This window comes from Alligator mississippiensis, chromosome 5 (genome assembly GCF_030867095.1).
Source record: "Alligator mississippiensis isolate rAllMis1 chromosome 5, rAllMis1, whole genome shotgun sequence".
Classification (NCBI taxonomy): Eukaryota; Metazoa; Chordata; order Crocodylia; family Alligatoridae; genus Alligator; species Alligator mississippiensis.
In genome coordinates, this window is record NC_081828.1 from 41,117,136 (window position 1) to 41,135,566 (window position 18,431).

Below are 18,431 nucleotides of genomic sequence, written 5' to 3' on the forward strand. Positions count from 1 at the left end.
TGCATATTGGATCAGCACTGATAACAGGAAAATTAACATTAATGGCATTTGGCTTTTTTTGACCAATAAATGCTGTAACCAATAAATGCTGCATGGCATACATGTGTCCAGGAATGCACCCCGGCAGCTTGGAGAGCAGCCTCCTGCTGGTAAGTCTGTGGAGGGTATGGGGAAGGGAGTGGGGTTTGGGAGGGCAGATTGAGACCCCCATGGAGCAGGGGCATGTGCTGCCCAGCTGTGGCAGTGAATGTGACACCAGGGCGGGGCACGGGGCGGAGCCGCAGATGATTTGTCCAGGGAGTGTAGGGTGGTGGGGAGGGGAGATGGCTCCCTGCCATTACGCACACCCCCAGGGGAAGCATGGGGGGCATGTGCCCTCTCAGATTTGTGTGCAGGGCAGGCATGGGCTGCCTCTTGCAGGCTCGGGGCCAAAAGCTGCTCCGGCCTCTTCCTGGTAGAGGACCTGAGCCAAGGCTGTGCTTAGGTTGGGCAGGGGCAGGGTGGGCTCAGCTACATGGAGTGGGCGGTGGTGGCAGCTCTGGAAGGGGTGGCTCCAGGGTGAGGAATTTGGGGTGGTCATAACCCCCCAAGCCTCTTCCTAGTACCATATCCCCAGCCCCTCCACCAGGAACAGGTCAGTGCATCCCCTGGCTCCAAGCCCACAGTGGGCAGCCTGCCCCCTCGCCCTGTGGACAAATCCAGGGGATGGCACATGTCCCCCATGCCTCCCCCAGGGGTACATGTAGCGGTAGGGAATCATACCCATCATGCTCCCTGCATGAGCCTCCCATGGCTCTGCCTCATATCTCGCCCTGGGGTCACATTTACTGCCCTGGCTGGGCAGCCCCTGCCCCACTCCATCCCTCACCGTGGGGGCCTCAATCTGTAACGCCCCATGCCTCCTTCCTCCACCACCCCCCTCCCCTCCCTGCCCCCCCGCTCCTTCTTCCCCCACCCTACAGATTTACTAGCAGGAAACTGTTCTCCAAGCTGCTGGGCTGCATTCTTGTAAATCAGCTATCAGATTGGTATTGGCCAATATGGCTAATAATCAGCCATTGGTATTGACCGAGAAAATCTTTATCGTTGCACACCTAAGCTATATCCGCATAATGGGCCCTGCTCTAGAGTTGCTACCCTTTTTGACATTCTTGGGGTTTGCCTCACTTCTGACACAGCCATTTTTTGGGTGTTCATGGTCTCCAGAAATTCTGCTAGGAGCATGTGATGCTTTTAAACATTTGCTTTGTATTTATTGGAATAACTTTGCTCCTTGGCTGAGACTGGAGAATTCCACTCCTTTTAGGAGGAGGAGAATTCATGAAGTAGAGGGTTTTTTTGTACAGGTAGCCAAAACCTCCTGCTGACTCATTTATGAAAGACTGTCCTTGTGCCATTTGCTGCATAGAGTCAAAGTATCTTTGGAAAAGGAAGTTGGATGCCCTCCCTCTGGAAATTGAAAGCATCTGTTAACTGTTGTGCGCCTAGTAGAGAAAGCATTGGTCTATCACTTTGTAGATCTGGGGTCTATTACTAGCTCTGTCATCCGGCTTGCTAATGTCCTTCATCAAGTCATGTTGCATCCCCAGGTCTCAATTTTTCCCATCTGTAAAATGGAGCTAATAATATTGACCTCTCAAGGCTGGAATGTATTGATATGAAATCAGGTATTATAAAGACAAAAAAAAACAGAAAAATCAGTATCTCAAATAATGACTGAAACCTGTAGTTTGCTACTGCATTACAAATAATAGTTGGGAAAAAAGTTACTCATGTGACACCCCCTCTCTCCCCCTGCTTATCCAGTTGCTGCTTAAGACTGAAGTAAAAGCCATAGCCTATTTCTGCATCTATGGCTGACATCATTATTCTTATAGAAAACCTGCCTTCTATGCTTCTGAGAGTTTAACTCTGAACACTGTGGTTTCACTGGACCATAAGGTATAAATGGTGCCTTAGAATTCCTTTCTATTATTCTGTTCTGTAATTAGCTGAGCGTAATGCATGATGGTTATAATATATATCCTCAGTTCTTCCTTCTCTGAAATCTAATTGTGCTGAACTGTCATTTCAGAAAAATTGTCTGTATAACCTTGATTTTGATCTTGATTTGATGTCTTGTGACTCAGACCTCTGGGATACTACAAACCAGACTTTTTCAGGTAATACATACCAGCTATGACTTTCTAGTCAGAGGTGTTATAAGTTTGGGGATACTAGTGGAACTATTTACTAGAATACCAGAGCAGATCAAAGCTCAGAAAAAACCTTCTAGGATCCATTAGGGCAGTGGACCAAACTGTCTAGGGTAGCTGTGGAATCTCTTTCATTGGAGATTTTCAAGAAGCTGAATGGCATCTGTCTAGGATGGTTCAGGAACAGTGCATCCTGTATCTGTTCAGGGGGTTGGATTAGATGATCTTCAAGGTCCTATGTATGCTGTGACTTGCGACCAGGAATTGCTTCACTGATTTTTTTTTTTTTTTTTTTTTCCTTTGGGTGGAACATTAGGTATTCTTTTTGCATAGCTTTTGTAGTTTTACTATTTTTACTCATGTATTTTAGTTATTTTTCTTTTGTTTAATTGAATGCTTGAGGTAGAGTGACATGTTCTCTGGGTGATGCTTCTGTTAGAGATCTGCTTTTGTGCAGTACAAAAGCCTATTTATCTTTGTCTCTTGCAGAGGCAAACTTGAAGACAGAACCTCAGTCACCAGCTAATTCAACTTTTTCAGTCCCTTCGCCGTCATCATCAGTGGACTCTTCAGCACAACATGTGCCCGTAAGCACTAATATTTTGATACTTTACATGGCTTATAGTGATATTGTATGAATGAAAATATGGCTTATAAAGGAAGCACAAATTAAAAGAACAGCATCAACATATTCTGATCTATTTTCCTGTAATAAACTGCTTTCAGTTATCTTGCCTGTCCCTGTAACAGTTTCTTCAGTCAAATTTTCTTGTACTAAGCTTTTTTCTTTCCCATGCTACTGTCTGATCCATACAAACAGGAACATAATATTGCGCAGCAGACAATATTGCAGCGGGGTTCAAGAGCCTAGCTTTTCCATGTTATGCCTGTGAACAACCATGATACATCCTCCGTTATCCAAGTGGCCTGCAGGTTGCCTTGATTTTGATTTGATGTTGTTACTAGGACGCACATAATTAGCAACAAAGAGTGAGCTGGAGCTTGGATAACACATTACTGCACACATAAAAAGCTTGTCTGGACATCCTCTCAATGGACTCCAGTTAGATAAGCCAATCAGAAGCCCTGTTGAGAGAGATTACCTTGACCTTGTCACAGTTTCACTTACCTGAGTAAATTCACCAGCATTGCCAAAGAGGTTTGGATAACTGAGAATGTATTGTTAAGTACCTACCAAAATTGCAGTGGAAGTGTGCTGCATGGTGACTTCTTTAATCTTACAGTTTCCCACAGGCCCTCTTCCCCCGCCTCCCAGGCCGGACTGATTGGAAAAAGGGGCACTGCCACCTGCCTCTCACAACTCACCCCTGATTGGCAGGGAGACAAAAATTGCGGTTTTAAATATGGCATGGCTTTCGCCTCCTGTCCAGTCAGCAACAAACATCAGGGCCACTGGGAACCCTTGGCCAATCAGTGGCAGGAGGCAAAAACTGCGCCATATTTAAAACTGTGGTTTTCACCTCTCTGCCAATCAGGAGCAAGTGGTAGGGCCCCTCTGTTGATCAGTGGTGGGAGGGGCATGGGAGAAACTGCAAAATTAAACAAGCTGTTGCACAGTGCACTTCCTGTGATTTTTCCCTATGTATTGTATCTGTGTGGAGTCCAAAAGTATCCACTACAGGATGGCCTTTCTAGTAGCTGTTGCTGTGTCCTGTCTGCCTGATCTTGCTGGATAAAAAGAAGAGGATCTCTTGTTTTTAAATGGCCTTTAGCACTGCCAAGATTAAAAGTTTGGATAAAAATATCTCTTTCCATCCTCATTGTTACTGTGGGAGGTTTTAGTGGAAAGGCCAGTTAAACATTGAACTGAACACTGAAAATACAGTAAAAAAAATCAGATTCTTTATACAGGACCATAACCCCACTGCAAAGTTTGCAAACTGTGCAAACTTGGTAAATCTAGGTATATCTAACCACAGCAAATGGCTACGGGGGACTGGATGTGTACCATATCCTAGTCACAGCTTTTATTTCACAGGGCATCACTTTCCAATCAGCTGCGCCAGACTGACTGTTCTTCAGCTGATCAGAGAAGCAGTGCCCTCTGAAGTTAAAGTCACAGGAAAGCACCTGAGTGTGTTTGTTTGAGGAAGTTGTTTTAAAAACAAGTGGTTTGTGAATCATTCCTATATGAATAATGCAGGTTGTGATGTATTTGGTTTATTTTCTAAGCGCTCTCTTTTTTGTTTTGAAGGATCTGTCATTGGGGGGGTTTTTGTACTTTCCATCAACAGGAAGACTTGGACTTCAGCTCCAGCTCCCAGATGTCTCCCCTTTCTCTTTATGGCAAGGGCTCCACAAGTCCCTCATCCCCTGATGCCCAGAATAAGAAAAAGCCTGTTGCCAATGCCACACTCCGGTCTGGTATGATTGATATTTTTTCTTTGGCCTTGCTGTTGGTACATGCATCATTGTCTTTCATGAGATGATGCATATGGGAGGAAAAGGACATTTACAGTCCTATTCTAATAGTTGGGCCTTTTGTTTCTGATAAATGTACTTGGCATGAGAGGCGCATCTTAACAAAGAAATACATCAGTAACTCTTTATAGAATTTTTATTTTTAGATCTTTGAAACTCATTTATTTCCCTTCTCCCCAGCCAATAGCTCTGCAAAGGCACCAAAGCGATGTAATCAGGCATCCAAACTTTCCATTCAACCCAAGCCTCTCTTGCTGCCTGCTGTACCTGAGACTCAGACCAACATTGGTTTACCAGCTAAAGCCATCATTATTCAGACCCTTCCAACACTTCTGCCACTGCCAAAGCAGCAGCCAGTAGTTAGCATCCAGCCAGCCCCTCCAAAAGGTCAGTGAATAGTTGTGGTTGAGTAGAGGGCTTGAGATGGGTTTGCTTTCTTTTTGGGCAAACGGAAATGACATTCCATGGTAAGTTGAGTGATGGTAAAAAGCAAATATTGGGTTTATCTCAGGTCTTATTTCTCCCTGGTTTTGACTTGTATCCAAAAATATGGCAGTGGTTGACAGTCATTTACACACACTGTTTGAATGGGAATTAACTCAAATTAGCCCTTGATTGTCTCAGGATGGGAATGGGGCTATGCATTCTAAAATGCAAAGATATAAATAGTCCTAGACAGCTGCTTCCTGGTAAGAACAGAAAATAGGATGGGATGATTGTAGTTTCTTATTAGTTTTAATGAAATTGTGTCATTATGTGAAGAGGTAGCTTTTGAGGAGAGAGAAGCTGTTTGATAAACAGCTCCAGGTGCAGGGACAGCCTAAGAGTCCTAGCAGCAAAAAGTATATGGAGGAAATTGGAGTTGATAGGGCTTTGAGCCTCCATCTGCCATTAATCAGTGGGTGAGAGCAGGGTTGCTCAACCTCTGACCCTCAGAGCCATGACATCCAGCCTGTGGAGCTCCTCCACAGGTGAGAAAACTCCAGCCTTGCCCAGGCAGCCAACTCCAATGTTGTCTGGGCTATTGCAGTGAGGAGGGATCAGAACTGGCCTGGGCCCCACCCCTGAGTGTCCAGATCTGGCTGGGCTCCTCTTTCCCCCGCCCTCACCCCCAATCCACACATCCGGATTGGAGTGGCTCTCTTCTTCCCCCCCCCCCCGCCTTGTGCATTTAGATTGGGTCTGCCCTGCCCTACCCTGTCTCATCTCATATATCCAGATTGGAACCTGCTGCTTCCACTCTCCTTCCCTTCCCCCCATGCATCCAGATCAGGGTTACTCTGTTCCCACACTTCCCCTGCCCAAAGTCTGTGTGTCCAGACTGGGACTATCCTGCCCCTGCCCCCACCCTTCACATTTGGACTGTGACATTTGCTGCTTCCATCCCCCTTCCCCTATGTTTGGCTCAGGGCTACCACACCCTGTCATGCCCTGGGTGGATGGATGAAGATCAGGCTGTGCAACTGCTTGCAGCCAGATTGGCCCCATTAGCTGGATCCAGCCCACAGATGGACCTGGCACTGCCCATCTGGCCTGCGGGGCAAAAAGATTGGGCATCACTGATTTTAGACGATGATTCTTGACCAAGGTGCGTGGGCACCCTGGGGTGCCACAAGATCCTTTGAAGAGTGTTTCAAGGTGAGAGGAAATAATCTGAGAATGCAGGCTCAGGCTTCTCCCTACCTGGACAGTCCCCCTTCCCCCACTGCCCAGCTCCTCTGCAAGGAGGTAAGCACTGTAATATATAAAATAGTATTTTGAAATTGGGTGCCTTTCAATTCACAAAAATTATGGAGGGATGCCTTGAGTCCAAAAAGGTTGAGAACCACTGGTAAGCTAGGTGTTCCTGTTGGCCTTTTCTCTTAGTATAAGCCCCAAACTGATTTGATTGAAATGGCTGAATAACATTTAAAAGCAACAAAAAGTCTTTTTTTTTTTTTTTAACTCGCTGAATAACTACCTTGTAGAGCATATTGCTACAAGTTGCTGAAACCAAAGGGTTTGGTAGGATTCACAAACAAGGAAATATTTCCCTAAAAAAGCCCTCCACAGTTGTTACGGATAAATTTATGAACTGTCTCGCTTCATGATATGACCTACCCTAAAATGATGGAGAAAGCTTGTGTGTAGAATAAAAAACTTCTCTTGTGGAGAAGCTAGTCCATAATTGCTTGGGTTTGTTTCACCTTTCTTTGAAAGGCACTATTTCCTGACCATGTTCAAGGTACAGTACTAAAGACCTAGTACTAAATAGGTCATTTGTCTGATATGGCATGGCAACTCCTGTGTTCTTCCTTGTAACTTATAAATCTTAGTCACCTGTTTCTGTCTGTCTGTTACTCTCCCTCTCTCAAGAGCTACTCATGTGGCAAATTCTAAAATCCATTTTATGAGAACCAGTTCTTTCTAATTGCGGTGCTGTTTTTTGACTCGGACTGTATGATAACACTCCTACAGCTTAAAACACCAATGGCTAACTTGGGCAGATGTTTATATTGGACAGCTGCCACTAGCCATTTACCATCCTTGTAGATCTCAGTGACAAAGGTATTGCTTATGTCAGATTAAGCATTTTAGCTATTTCATGTAGATTTAGCTATTTTCATCAGTTTCACGGCTAATGCTGCCTCTGACATTGTCAAAGTTTTAGTGTCCAGCCCATGCTTGGTCTATTGCTGTTTGCTGAAGTGGGCTCCATCTTCGCTCACAAATACTGAGCTGTGTTTTACTCTTGCAAACCCAGTGCATACATAATATGGAGTATTCACTGGAACTGTCTAATGTAGTTTTTCATTTGACCATCAGATGGCCACAGATGCCTATGATACTTAGCTGCTGCTAAATTTTTGAACCCAAGGAGTAGCAGAAAATGTGAAAAATTCCCTAAGTGTGCATATATGTGGCAGTGATGTTGATGGATACAGAACAGATCTAGGGAAACTTGTTTTCATTATTAACTGCTTTTCCACTAAACCAGAGGTTCTCACACTGTGGTACATGTACTGCTTGAGACATCTCTGGGGATACGTGAGAGAAATTAGGTAATGTTATAATGAAAGTTAAATCTGCCAATAATAATTGACATTTAAAGGGTTAATATATAAAACTTATGCAGGTAGGGGTACAAAGCAGCTGGCAAGTTGGGAAGGGGGTACACAATAAGAAAAAGTTTGGGAACTGCTACATTAGAAGTTTAGCTGAAGCTAAGGGGACTGGCACTGAGGTTGCATGGAGCACAATGTACTTTCACTGTCATGGGATCATAAGAAAGTAGGTCTGAAAGGGACCTTGCATCTAGTCTAACCCCATGCTCAAGGCAGGATCATCCCTAACTAAACCTTCCAAGTATCTGTCTACCCTTCCACAGATTCTCTAGGTAGCCTGTCCCAATGCTTGGGCTACCTTTGTAGTCAGAAAGTTCCTCCTTATCTCAAACCTAAATTTCCTCTGCCTCAGTTTAAATCCATTACTCTTAGTCTTGCTCCCTGTGGCCACAGAGAAAAGTCATCCACATCCTCTCTATAATCTCCAGTCTGACTGCCTCAAATGAAAAGTTCAGATTTAGAGTCAAGTTGACACTCCCTTAATCCTTTTTGATGTATTCATCCAGTGAAGTACTGTGTTGTTTAGTACTATCTGAGAAGATACTGAGAATGTATGTTCTCTGGATGGAAATGTGACAGTATAAAAGGATGCTGTTCAGTTTTGAAGGAGTTATTGACACCATATTTTCCCTTCTGCTTATAACACCTATGCAATGGCTCCTTAGGGTGATGCAGAGAAGGAAGTGCACTTAGGGAAAGTTTTGATTTACAGCAGAGACTCCTCAGGAGATTTTTCTGTCTGCTTTCTGATTAATATTCTTGCTAATCTTTGAGGAAGAAAACTTTCACAGGAACTATTTCTTCTTCACGGGTGTCATTAGCTAAAACTGCACACAGCATGCAGGCATTGTTATGAATGGTCCCATTAATCTTCATGGGTACTAACTCAGATGCCAGTGGTGATACTTTGGAATGCTGCTGTTAAGTGTGATGTTGTTCATCAAAGCTTGGAAGAAGAGAGAAGAGATATTATGAGGACAATATCATATGATTTCTTTCTCTCCTTCCCTCCCAATATATGAGCTATCAACACTTATCTGCCTCTGCACATTGAAGGTCTGGTGAAAGACAGCAGCTGCCATGCCTACATACCCATCCATACACTTCTGTCAGGTGTACATGGCTCCACTGCACCAGCAGTGTGTGAAGTGTGTCCTGGGAGGGCACTAGGTAGCAAAGGGCAAGATTCTGGTACTGTGAAGGAACTCTGAGCGAACTTGAAACTGGAGTACTGCAAGTAAAACTTTGTAGTGTAGTCTAGGCCAGAATCTTCAGATGACACCTTAAGATGTGTGCAGAGCAAGTGAGGCTTTTGGATTGAAATATCTTGGGTGCGTATAGGTCTTAATTGTCTTAGTAAAGTCTTTGTGGTATTAATTTACCTGGAGGGAGGGGGAATGTTTCATTAAGTTTTTGTCAGTCTTTTGTAAGTCTTATCAGTGTTTTTGGTATAAAGAGGCCCCTTTCTCCAAAAAAAAAAAAATGATTTCAGTGTAAGGTAATTTAAGGACATAGCTGAGGCTATGAAAGTCTGTAATTTGTACTGTTTCCTTATGTCATTTATTTGTGACCTATTTTATTTGACCTATCTTTTTTTGAATGCTTTACTCCTTTGAGTTGGTTCATATGTTTGCTTGTGATTCACTTTATATGCATTAAATATTTTCAGTAAAAATGCAGTAGGGAGAGGACTGACACACACAGTCAGTTCTGATTAGTAAGAGAAAAGCAAGCAGCAGCACGTTTATGTCTGAGCCTTCCTTATGATCAAAACTTTACCTTCTACAACAGCTTTTATTCAGATGGATCCCCAAGTGGCTAACAAACATCACTGTCTAATTATTGTAGCTCCAGGCTTTTACTTGGACCCATGCAAACTAGTTACCTTGCTGCTCTGTTCAGACAGTTGGAGACCCTACAGCCTTCCCTCATTAACGTGACTTTTATCCAGATTTATGGTCCTCCTCAGCTGTTCTCTGTTTTGTGGACCTGTTGTTTGTTGGCTACATTTCAAGAATGGCATTTCTCTTCCCCATCTCAATTGTGTCTAAATTTGGAATTGGTTTCTTAAAAGGAAAAATTCTGAGGTCTTGGCCCAAGGGTGACTGTGTCAGATAGGGGAAGGGGAGAGGTTCTTGACAGGAATCATTATAATGAAAGGTCTGCATCTAGAATGCTTTTGCCTTGTCGTGTTGTCCTCTGAGCACTGAAATACTGAACAGCACTAGCTGGAGTCTTGTTCTGAAATGGAAAATACACTTTCGTAATCTGAAGGCTTATTTTTTGATTCCAGAACTGCAGGCTTAATCTGGATTTCATGGTCTTACATCCACAGATTCTAAGGCAGATGAATGGGTAGAGCCTCACGGATAACACTTTTTAAGGGGACCTGTCTTCATCCCTTCAACTCGCTGTAAACAAGGCTGGGGAGTTCACTCACAAGTACTAGATCAGTGGTTCTCAACCTGTTTTGTACCAGGACCCATTTGTAAACATCAGTGGCCAGTCCTGACCCAGTAAATAGTTTAAGTACAAAACAGCCCCCGGCCCTGCCGGTGCCTTTCACTCCCGACCTGCTGCCCCCTGCCCTCAGGCCCTAGCCCCTCCATGTATGGGGTGGGAGTGTGTGTGGTGGGCCATGGGGGGGCCCCAAGCAGGCTGGAACTCTGCCAGCCTGCAAGGGAAAACCCATGGTTTCCCACATTTTTCTCCTTCAGAGGATAATCCATTTTTAAAGTTTGTTCATGACCCTTTTGTATATTCTTGCAACCCATTTTTGGGTTGTGACCCATGGGTTGAGAAAGGCTACTCTAGAAAAATTGAAAAGCCAAACTATTCATACTTCCTCTAGAAATATGAACCATCCATTGGGTCCAGATCGTTTTTATGAACTCAAAGGAAAAGTAGAATGTGTTCTAATGGTCGTTAACTTGCCATATAATACTGTAAAAAAAGTTTGCTCCCATATTTATGCAAAGAAAGGAGAAATGTTACAGACTCCATGCAGAGTATATATCTGATACTGCTGTATCCGTCAGAACAAGTTTAGTCTTCTGCCAGGGTAAACTGAAATGTTTTTCAAGCTATCATGGGTATCTTTCAGTAGGTGGTATTGCCTTCTTTTAAGCCTCTTTCATCAGGATAGACTCCAAGTGCCCATGCACTTCTGTAAATCAGGGATAGCAAAAGACTTTGTTTTCTGCCAGATTAAAACACATGGCTTCAGTAGACATTCTGCTGCTCCCTGAAGTAGTCAGGAAAATCTGAGTGGATAGTGTTGGTCCATTAGCTGATCAGTTAACTTCTTCTGCACCTTCCAGCATGGTGAAATGTCACCACAGAAAGATACCACATCTGGATCCATAAACTCTTCATCTGGCTCTCTGCACTACGGGAATACTTGTCCTTGCTCTGCTGAGGTGTAGATAGGAAAGCTGTATTTTTTGCTTGTAACTTCATGCAAAATCAAGAGAAGAAATGTAGAACCTTTAGGAATCCTTTGACTCACTCGTGATTGTTTTTTGCCTGTCTCTCTCTCCCCTAGGTCAGCCAGTGATGCTTTCTCAGACCACTATGGTACAGCTTCAGACTCCTGCAGTTCTCCCTGCCTCCCAGCCAGTTATTGCTGTCACTGGAGGCACCTCCCAACTTCACAGCTGCACCATGAACATGCTTCCACAAGCTTCAGGAAACACTTTAGGGAGTGGAAAAATACCAGTCACTAAACCTCTTCTCCAAACCACCACACCAGCTACAGGCATGGATGTAAGTTCTAGCTGTTTAATGATAGCCTATAATTCAGCTGTTGGCATATGATCTGAGGGGTTGGTCATGGTAATACCTGTGGGCATCACGGTCTAAGGAGGAAGACACCTTGACCTTGCTGAGCACTGAACTTGGGTATGCCTTTCAACGCTTCTAGTGTTTGGGCATCAGCAGTCTTACTGGGCAATAAAATGCACTATCTAATAATCTAGGTAGGAATGTTTTAATAGAGTTTACCTAAAAAGGAAATGCACCCATTTGTTGGATATTTCTAAAAGAGACCATGGCCCTTATAGTAGGAATAGATGAATCATTAAAATAAAGACACCCCCAACTCCACCTTTTAAGGCCTTCACCTAATTCTAGAAGTGAACTCCAACTGCTTTAGCAAGTACTGAAAGGCTTTCATGAAGTATTTTTGTCACTTGCCTTTGCTTTCACATTTCATCTTGCTCAAGGACTAGAGATGAAAGAGTCTAACTACCAAGAAAATCAAGGTAACCCTAATGATTAGGACACCAGGCTAGCACTTAGGAGATCTGAGTTGTGCCACAGATTTTGTGGATTACTTCATAGTTTCATAGATGTTAGGGGCTGGAAGGGACCTTACAGATCATTGGGGCCAACCCCTCTGCACTTGGTCAGGGAAGACTGCTGGGGTCAAGTGATAGGGCTTTACACTGAGACCTCAGGCAAGTCACTCAAGAGCTGTATGTCCTCCTACTCATTTGTTTTAAAAAAAAGGTAACTTTGTCCTCTCATTCCTCTGCTAAGGGGAGGAATAGGTACAGCTTGCAACTTGCCTGACTTTGTTCAGGTTAAGTGTTGAGGCATTGGGGTAAAGGTGAGTATTAAGGAGGTACTTTTGCCTTCATTTGTCTTGTATATTTAGATCTTGGAAAGAGCTGTCTCTTACTATGTGCATGTATGGAATAGTACCCTGGGATTCTGATTTTGGTTGGGATGTCAACACTTCATTTGAATCACTGTAGTAAAAATGCTCTCATGGAAGTAGAAGAGCCATACCTTTTGGGGAAGAGCCTGTTTTTCATAACCTTTCCAGCCCAGTCTTGAATACACGAGCTATTGGGTAGACAACAACAAAGTAGCAATCAATCATTTCCCACAGTCAGTCTCTATGAGGAATGGAAATGTAATAATACAGGACCTGCAGTGCTTTTAGAATTGGCCCCAAACTAGATTCTTGGGAAGCAGATATAGTTGGCTACTCTTGTTAAGTAGCTTCTATTTTTCAGGAGCTAGTATGCCTGAGAAGACACTGATTTATGTCTTGCATCTTATCTTTGTAAAGAGTCTGTACTGTTCCAGCCTTTGCAAGCGCACATGGCCCTCTAAAACCTAAAACACTTGGAGGAAGGAAATAACTTGTTTTGAAATTAAAGAAGAAATTAACAAAGATCTGAGCAGCAGGGGCCTGTTTCAATTAGAATGCTTTGCACAATGGTGATTAATGACATGTAGCAAACCAGTGTGTTTATTTAGTTGTATTTAGCTTTGTTGTCTTGTTCAGAGCTTGTGATATTGAATGAACATAAGTAGCAAGGGTTGTGCAAGTTCATGCTTAAAACAAATATTTAAAAAGTGTGCTAGAAATAGCAGCATACAGACATGTTTCCACAAAATTAATGTTTTGCTGGGCAGACTTGCCTCTCTGCATTTGTCAAACATCACATACAATTTAGGATGCGTCTCCTGAAAGATGTCAGGATAAGTTCCATGTGTCCAGCTCCTCTGAGCAAAGGACTTTGAGACATACTGCAAACAGTGATTCTTGCCATATATTTAAAAGAGGTGATGCACAATAGGAGAAGGTTGTGTGTATCCTTTTTTGTTTTATTTAGAAACTTGTGAACTCTTAGGAAGTGTATTTAGTGTCACCCTCAGGTTAAGGTTATTCCTTTGACTATTTTAACATTATTGCTACTGAGATGCTGACAAGCCTACTAAGGCTTTGTGGGAGACCCCCAGAAAGTCAACTGAGGCTTGTGGATTTGGAGGAGTGCCAGCTAGTCTTTCTTAGGTCCTGCAGAAGTGCCTATTGAATCTCTTGGACAATGAGGGAGACTGGGGACTTCATGCAGTTTACCAGACTATTTTTACACTGCGTGCTGGGCTGACTAAAATCAATGTCTTCAACAAGCAGGTAAAACTTAGATATGCCTCTACAGATTTCACAGGGTATTCTCTTTTTCCTAGGCTGCAGCAAAAATCCCAGGAAAGCATACAGAAGCGTGTCTATTACTAACCTTCTTAACCAGAACTGTAGTAACATATGTTTCACTTGTGAGTTGGTGCCACCATCCATCACCAGTCAAGTAGACTTGGAGAGGGTGTCTTTGCAAATTCATACCTACAACACAACTGCTTTACTCTTATATATAGTGTGGATGGGAGGGTGAGACCATCCTGTGTCAAGTGGCATCTTGAATATGAATTACCCTCCAGGTCTCCAGGACACTAGTGGGCAAATGGAGTGGATGCCTCTCAACAAATTGTGAGTGAACAATGAAAGACTCTTATTGGAATAGTTTTCAAGGGATAGAGTCATTATCCATCCTTATTTTACAGATTAGGAAACTGAGGGACAGGGAGTTGACCAGGGTTGCTGTATATGCCAGTGACTGAGTTGAGAGGCCTTGGAAACCCTGAATTCCTAGGTTTAAGTGCTATCTGCTGGGCTCCACTGCTTCCCTAGGTGGTCTTGACCATGGGACCCAAGAGTAACTGACAGAGCTGCCTGCCTGAGTCGGCTTATAGAGAAAGTGGAAAATAGCTTGGAGAGGCATAGGGTCTTTCTCCAGGGTTCTCTGCACGGCAGTTCTGCATCAGGGGCATTAAGACATGCAGTCTGCCAAGCAGCTTTAGCTGAATGCTTGGCCTTTCTTCTGTGCCCTTGCCTTGCTAGGGTCTGTCCACAGCTGCCTCTCACTCAGTAACTTTCCACACGAGGGAAGTTACTTGGATCAGAGTACGTGGTCCCTGCTTTGTTCCATTGAGTCAGGCAGCAAGGACCCAAGCAACCAGAGCTGGAGTCCGGCTCTGAACCAGGGAGTGTAGGAATCAGAAAAGTAGGCTGGAGAGTTGGGCGCCTATATAGTAGCACAACAGCCAAGGACCAGCAAGCCAAGAAGATGAGCTACTGAACCTGGCTACAAGCTCCCCCTTTTTTCTTTTGCTTATATTGGCTGGATAATATTGTACGATCAGAGGCCTAGAGAGTGGATATCGGCTGCTCAGGGTGCAGAAAGAAAAACCATTCTTGGAAATAATCCTCGTGGAAAACAATAACTGATTCTTCTTAAGCAAGGAAGAGCTGTGTTGTTTTTTGTTTTCTTTTTTTTCTTTGTCTGGGCAAGAAGATGGGAAGGAATGGTGTTGCTTGGTAGTATAATATACTACTATTACTGCACGTCTTTTGCTACAGAGGTGTTCTGTAATTTCCCTTTCCTATTCTGCTGCAGAGTAGATAGTGCTTTGATAGTTGTTTTCATACCTGCCCCAGGTTAACTTAATTGCATCAACCCATACTGCATTGCATTACAAAAAATCTTTTTAATGGTTGTAAAAGTGGTACCTTTTGAAATCTGATTTCCTAGGTCAGAGGCAGGCAATTATTTGGGCTGGAGAGACACTTAATGAGTTTTGGTGAGCTGTTGAGGACTGCACACATGCATGCATGCACACATGTACCCCAGCTCCTGCCCGCCTGTCCACTCCCCCCCTATCCCCTCTCTGTCCATAGCTGGGGGCCAGGGGATGGAGCCTGGCTGTAGGCCCCCACACTGTCCCTCCTCACCCTGCCATGAGCCCTGATGGTGGAGCAGGATGGGACAGTGCAGAGGCCTGTGGCCAGGCTCCAGCACCTGTGGGCGGGGGCTGAATGAGCTGTGCCTGAGCCCCTGTGGTTGTTGGGTGGAAGCAGCCCCACCTGCCCTTCTTGCACTGCATGATAGTCAGAGCCTGAGCCACCAGAGCCTGTGCATGGCTTGCCCAGGGCCTGCCACATGGTGCTGGGTGGGTGGGACTGCTTCTGCCCAGCATCCTTTACAGCACCTGGGAGATGCAGTCTAGCCCCCCAGGCCATGGGTGCTGCCTGCCAACAGGGGCCAGGGACTGAGCGCAACTGTGGGGCTGGGCTGCATCTCCCAGGTGCCACAGGGGATGCTGCGCCAAAGCAGTCACACCTGCCCAGCACTTCATGGCAGGCCCTGGGTGAGCCATGCTTGGGCCCTCACCTCTTCTGGTGCCAGGCAGCCAGGCAGGTTTTGTCCAGCATACCGTGCAGTGCCTGGAAGATGGAGTCTGGCCCCACAGGCCCTGGGCAAACTTATTTTTCCATCTCCCAGGCCTCTACATGGTGCTGGGCAGGCAGGTAGAGCTGCTTCTGCCCAGCGTCCCCTGAGGCACCAGCAGAGGTTGCCCATGACACCTGCCAGCAAAGGCAGGGGCCAAATCACAGCTCATCCAAGGCCTACTGCACGGTACTGCTGCCTGTGCTTGCCCACAGGCCCAATAAAATCAGTTGGCAGGCCAGATCTGGTCTACAGGCCATATTTTATCCACTCTTCTGCTAGGCATCATCATCTGTATCATAATGCCAACAAGAATTTACGTAGTTAAATTTGAAGAGCTAATACAGTTGAGAAAGAACTGGATTTTCAGGTATGTGGTTACATTTCTGGTGTGGCGTATAGAAAGGCTGTATTTTTTACTTTCTAAATTCATGTGAAACAGAGAATGAATAGCGAACACTTAGATTAATTTGGTTCAACTGAGTCGTGGCACTGTGGGGTGCCATGAGGTCCTTTTAGCAGTGTTCAATATTAGCAGAACTGTAAGTCATACGTAGGTATTTGCACACCTAACAAGATAAACCCAGAGATTTCAAATAGGAATCAATAGTGGCAAAAATATTTTGACCTGTTGTAGTCTTTCTGAGTCCTTTTCAACAAGAGCTGTTGTAGTAAAGAGACTGTGTTAATGGGGGACATCAGTTCCTGTAGGAATATTGTTAATTTGACTAGAATCTTCTGGTCTTGAAAACAGTCTGGCAAAACCTCTAAAATCAACAGCAATGTAAGCACTGACTTTTTCTTATTCAAATTTCCTTTTTGAGATCTAAACACTGACCTAGAATTTTTGGCCAAAACTGTCAGCATTTTGCTTATGCATAGAAGTTGGCAGTTTCTACTTGGATCCATTTTCCAAGTGTACTCTGTCTTACTGAATGAAGCGCAAGGGGTAAGAAATCAGCATTAATTATAAAAAGAAATTAGGTTAAAATGGGTTTGGTTAAAAAAAAAAAAAAGTCATTCAGAATGTGTCCACTTAATTCACAAGTGCTATTTAGATCCTTTTCTTCCTTAGCTAGCAGAAATGTTAAGACTTAGGAAAGGGCAGAGTGCCATTGTTTCTTTGATTTATATTATGGGGAGGTGTGGGGATGCGGAAGGTGAAATCCTGGAATCTGGGTTTACAGTGTACTGTTCCAAGTGCAAACAGTATAAACTGGGGTCCCTGCTAGGAATCTGGCATAATGGGGAGAAAATCTTGGTATCCCTTTCAAATTGATTTTTCAGTAAGATGCTTCTGCCAAGAGCTGGGCATCTTGCACTTAATGGTGCAATGTTGGCAGCATTTTAGTTTTACTGGCACAGCACTCTCAGGCACAGCTAGGATGATTAAATACATGTCTCAACAGCTGATTTGGCTGTGTTTTTTCTGCGAGAAACCACTGAATTGAAAACCATTCTAATGAAAGCATTTCATTCCAAGACTTTTAGAGGAAACCAAGGAATGAGAAAGGTGGGAGAAAGTTACTTATTGTTGAAGAAATGGCCAAAGGAAAAATAATAGTAAAGTAGCTGGATAGAGATTGCAAAGACTCTTTAATAGAACATTGCAGGGAATATTTCAAACCAAAACTCAAGTATGTCTAAGACTAGTCTTCAGTTGATACAAATTAGCATAGGTGTGCATTAAAGTCTATGGATGAATGCTGTCTGCATATTATGATTCTGACCCTTTGAGCTGAACAGGAAAAAGAGTTGTAGTGAATACATGTATAAAGACTGGATGATATTCTAGAGCAGGGGTTCCCAACATTCCCAACATTTTTGTGCCCAAGGGCACATTCAGATTTAAAAGAAGAAGCAGCGGGCGCCAATATGAATATTAAAGTTTTAGAATTTAGATCAATCTGATCATCTCATCCATTACTTAAAATTGCATTAGATCCTCAACTTCAAAATGCAGTTTCCCTTTACTTTGTATTCTTTTGAAGTTTTATCCTTGGCGCCCGTGGACACCACGTTGGGAACCCCGTTGTTCTAGAGTGTTAATCATCCGTCAGTAACAATTAGTGATATTTTCTTCAGCCGTTTCCCCACAACGTTGGGAAGGACACTTCCATCCTTAAATCCTGGCTTTGCTATCAACAACTTCTCTGGCGCACAAGCTACTCTAACTGTTCCAGTTCATATTATGAGACCATCTCCCTTTTTAAAACTATTTTCCAATTCTTCCTGTCTCGTGATGGTAAAGCCATTTTCTTTTAAACCTCTTTAAAAACCTCCCTTAATATTTTGAAAAGCCATAAGACTATTCATTGGCTCCAGACCTGGAAAAAGTGAGTGCAACCTTGCTCCCGATTTGAAATTTCTCTTTGGGGGTTTCTTAGTGAACAAGTGAATTTTCCACTACAAAGCATTCTTTCCGGAAAGCCCACTGAACTCTGGATGAAAAGATAGCATATGTTAACAGACCCATCAGATTTCTAAGATTTAACCAAAATGTCATTAAATATACCCCACACAAGAAAAGAGCCTCTTTATTTCTTAATTGCCAAAAGGGCTTAATTTAAACGTGAAAAAGCAAGAGGGTTACAGCCAATGTTAATAAGTCA

At 43.6% G+C, this 18,431-nt stretch overlaps 1 protein-coding gene across 2 annotated transcripts in view; it reads left to right on the forward strand.

The window, feature by feature from the left end:
• ATF6 (activating transcription factor 6) overlaps positions 1 to 18,431 on the forward strand; it is a 174,920-nt gene that overhangs the window by 5,497 nt on the left and 150,992 nt on the right. For both annotated transcript variants that reach the window (XM_019486560.2, XM_019486561.2), the window contains exons 3-7: positions 2,075 to 2,162; positions 2,685 to 2,782; positions 4,451 to 4,580; positions 4,818 to 5,024; positions 11,286 to 11,506. In XM_019486560.2, coding sequence (XP_019342105.1) covers positions 2,075 to 2,162; positions 2,685 to 2,782; positions 4,451 to 4,580; positions 4,818 to 5,024; positions 11,286 to 11,506 — 744 coding nt within the window. The remainder of the gene's footprint in view (positions 1 to 2,074; positions 2,163 to 2,684; positions 2,783 to 4,450; positions 4,581 to 4,817; positions 5,025 to 11,285; positions 11,507 to 18,431) is intronic.